Source organism: Olea europaea, unplaced genomic scaffold, assembly GCF_002742605.1.
Source record: "Olea europaea var. sylvestris unplaced genomic scaffold, O_europaea_v1 scaffold23006, whole genome shotgun sequence".
Lineage (NCBI taxonomy): Eukaryota > Viridiplantae > Streptophyta > Magnoliopsida > Lamiales > Oleaceae > Olea > Olea europaea.
In genome coordinates, this window is record NW_019241095.1 from 1 (window position 1) to 1,723 (window position 1,723).

Here is a 1,723-nt window from a genome sequence, read left to right on the forward strand (position 1 = left end):
ATTTGGCTGGGAAAACCATACACAAATTTCTTGGGGGTCATCCACAGAATAAAATGGAAGCAGTAATAATAAACTAAAAGAAAAGTGAAGTAACCTATTTGATCTTAGAACACAAGAATAATTAACAACTTGTTAGAAGGAAGGTTAAGTAGTTACCTCACTTAGGATAAGCACCCCTTTCTTTGAAGCTTGGCAGGCCACAAACTCATAGCTCACGAGATTCATTCCATCCCTTAAAGATGTAACCAGAGCAACATCTAAAAGAGAGAAGTTCAACAGGAAGAAAATAATCAAATAAAAGTTAATGGTGCAAATTAATAAGTTCTGTGGTCAAAATATGATATGTTAGAAGAATGACAATTCTAAGAGGCAAGATGGGAAAAGTTCCTAGTCAATTCAGCATTGCTATTGATGATGTTTTCCATTTTAACATTTTATTGCATCAATAACTAAACTGTTCAATCTTATTTTAGCAACAAGATGTCACTTCTTTCATAGAATGACAATGTCTTTAAAATATCTGGACAAATGTTAACGTATGAAAAGAGATGTCCAAGACCAATGGTGAGAAAAGGTATACCAGTTACAGCATATAGTGCACATAATGCATGGAAATCGAGCGAACGGTCCTGAAATAAGAAAGTGCATCAGCTATTAGTAGATGATAGTGCAATATTTAAATAAAGAAACGAAATTTACAAAACATACTCTTTCTAATTTTTTTTGCAAAGATCTATGTATAATGTATGGAGTTGTAATTATTTACATGTGACTTTTTTTAGGGACAACCAACTGAAAAATTACTAACTCCACGTGCGAAGTTTTGTCAGACTAGAGAAACCAAATTTAGGACATTTATAATGCTTATAATAGCACGTTTAGGCTATAGCTTGCTGTTTGCAAATAACAAAGTGCAGAACTAACAAAAATTAAGAAGTTTGAGTTTGAACTATTGGAAAATACTAGAGACAATGTAGAGTTTTTCCAATCAAGACCTTCACATATTGACAACATTTTTTCAAAGGAACCAATGTAGCAATAATATCAAAATAAAATTTTAACTCTTAATATCAACATGCAAAAAAGTCTATTATGCCCTTGTTTTGAGTTCCATTCTTCTAAAAATTCATTCTTTCAAAACTCATTTTCAACCATACATTCTTCAATAAAATAAGATTACACACAAATCTAAATCTTTTCCTTAATTTTTAACCACACATTCGACATCAATCTACTATTCAAAATATATTCTTCCCCCAAAATGGGGCTCAAACAATGGCTACAATTCAAATTATTGAGGCATGGGCACTGACTAAATGATGTATTGGAACAGTTGTAAGAGTTCCAAATCTTCCATTTATCCTTCCAACAATTTCATGAACTTCGCATGAAAGCTTTTGATCTGCCAAAAACATATGGTAAAAGTTACTGGTCTGACATATAACATATATTTTGTGTTTTTTGTCTGTGAGTGAGATAGTGAAAGGGATAAAGAAGGTAAAAATTAGCATTAAAACAAAATCTAACCGCAATAAATTATTCATTAAAATTTTATTTAATCATTCATCAGCGACCTTTAATGTTGTTATGCAGACAACAAATGATGAATGAATCATCGACGAATTTTACTCATGATTTTCTCTTTTGCTTCCGGAAGATGATGAAGATGACAGTGATGAGGATCCCCAACATAAGTAAAGTTGAACTGAGGATGAGGAAACAT

General features: G+C 31.8%; 1 protein-coding gene across 1 annotated transcript; it reads right to left on the reverse strand.

Annotated features, from left to right (window-relative positions):
* Positions 1-156: 156 nt before the first annotated feature.
* On the reverse strand, positions 157-1,689 carry LOC111381410 (alpha,alpha-trehalose-phosphate synthase [UDP-forming] 1-like; the record flags this gene model as incomplete). Its single annotated transcript, XM_023005185.1, has 3 exons — positions 1,314-1,689; positions 581-629; positions 157-257 (listed from the first exon to the last, which is right to left on the reverse strand). Coding segments are annotated over exons 1-3 (381 nt in total), but the record flags the coding sequence as incomplete, so codon positions are not given.
* Between the last annotated feature and the right edge of the window lie 34 nt (positions 1,690-1,723).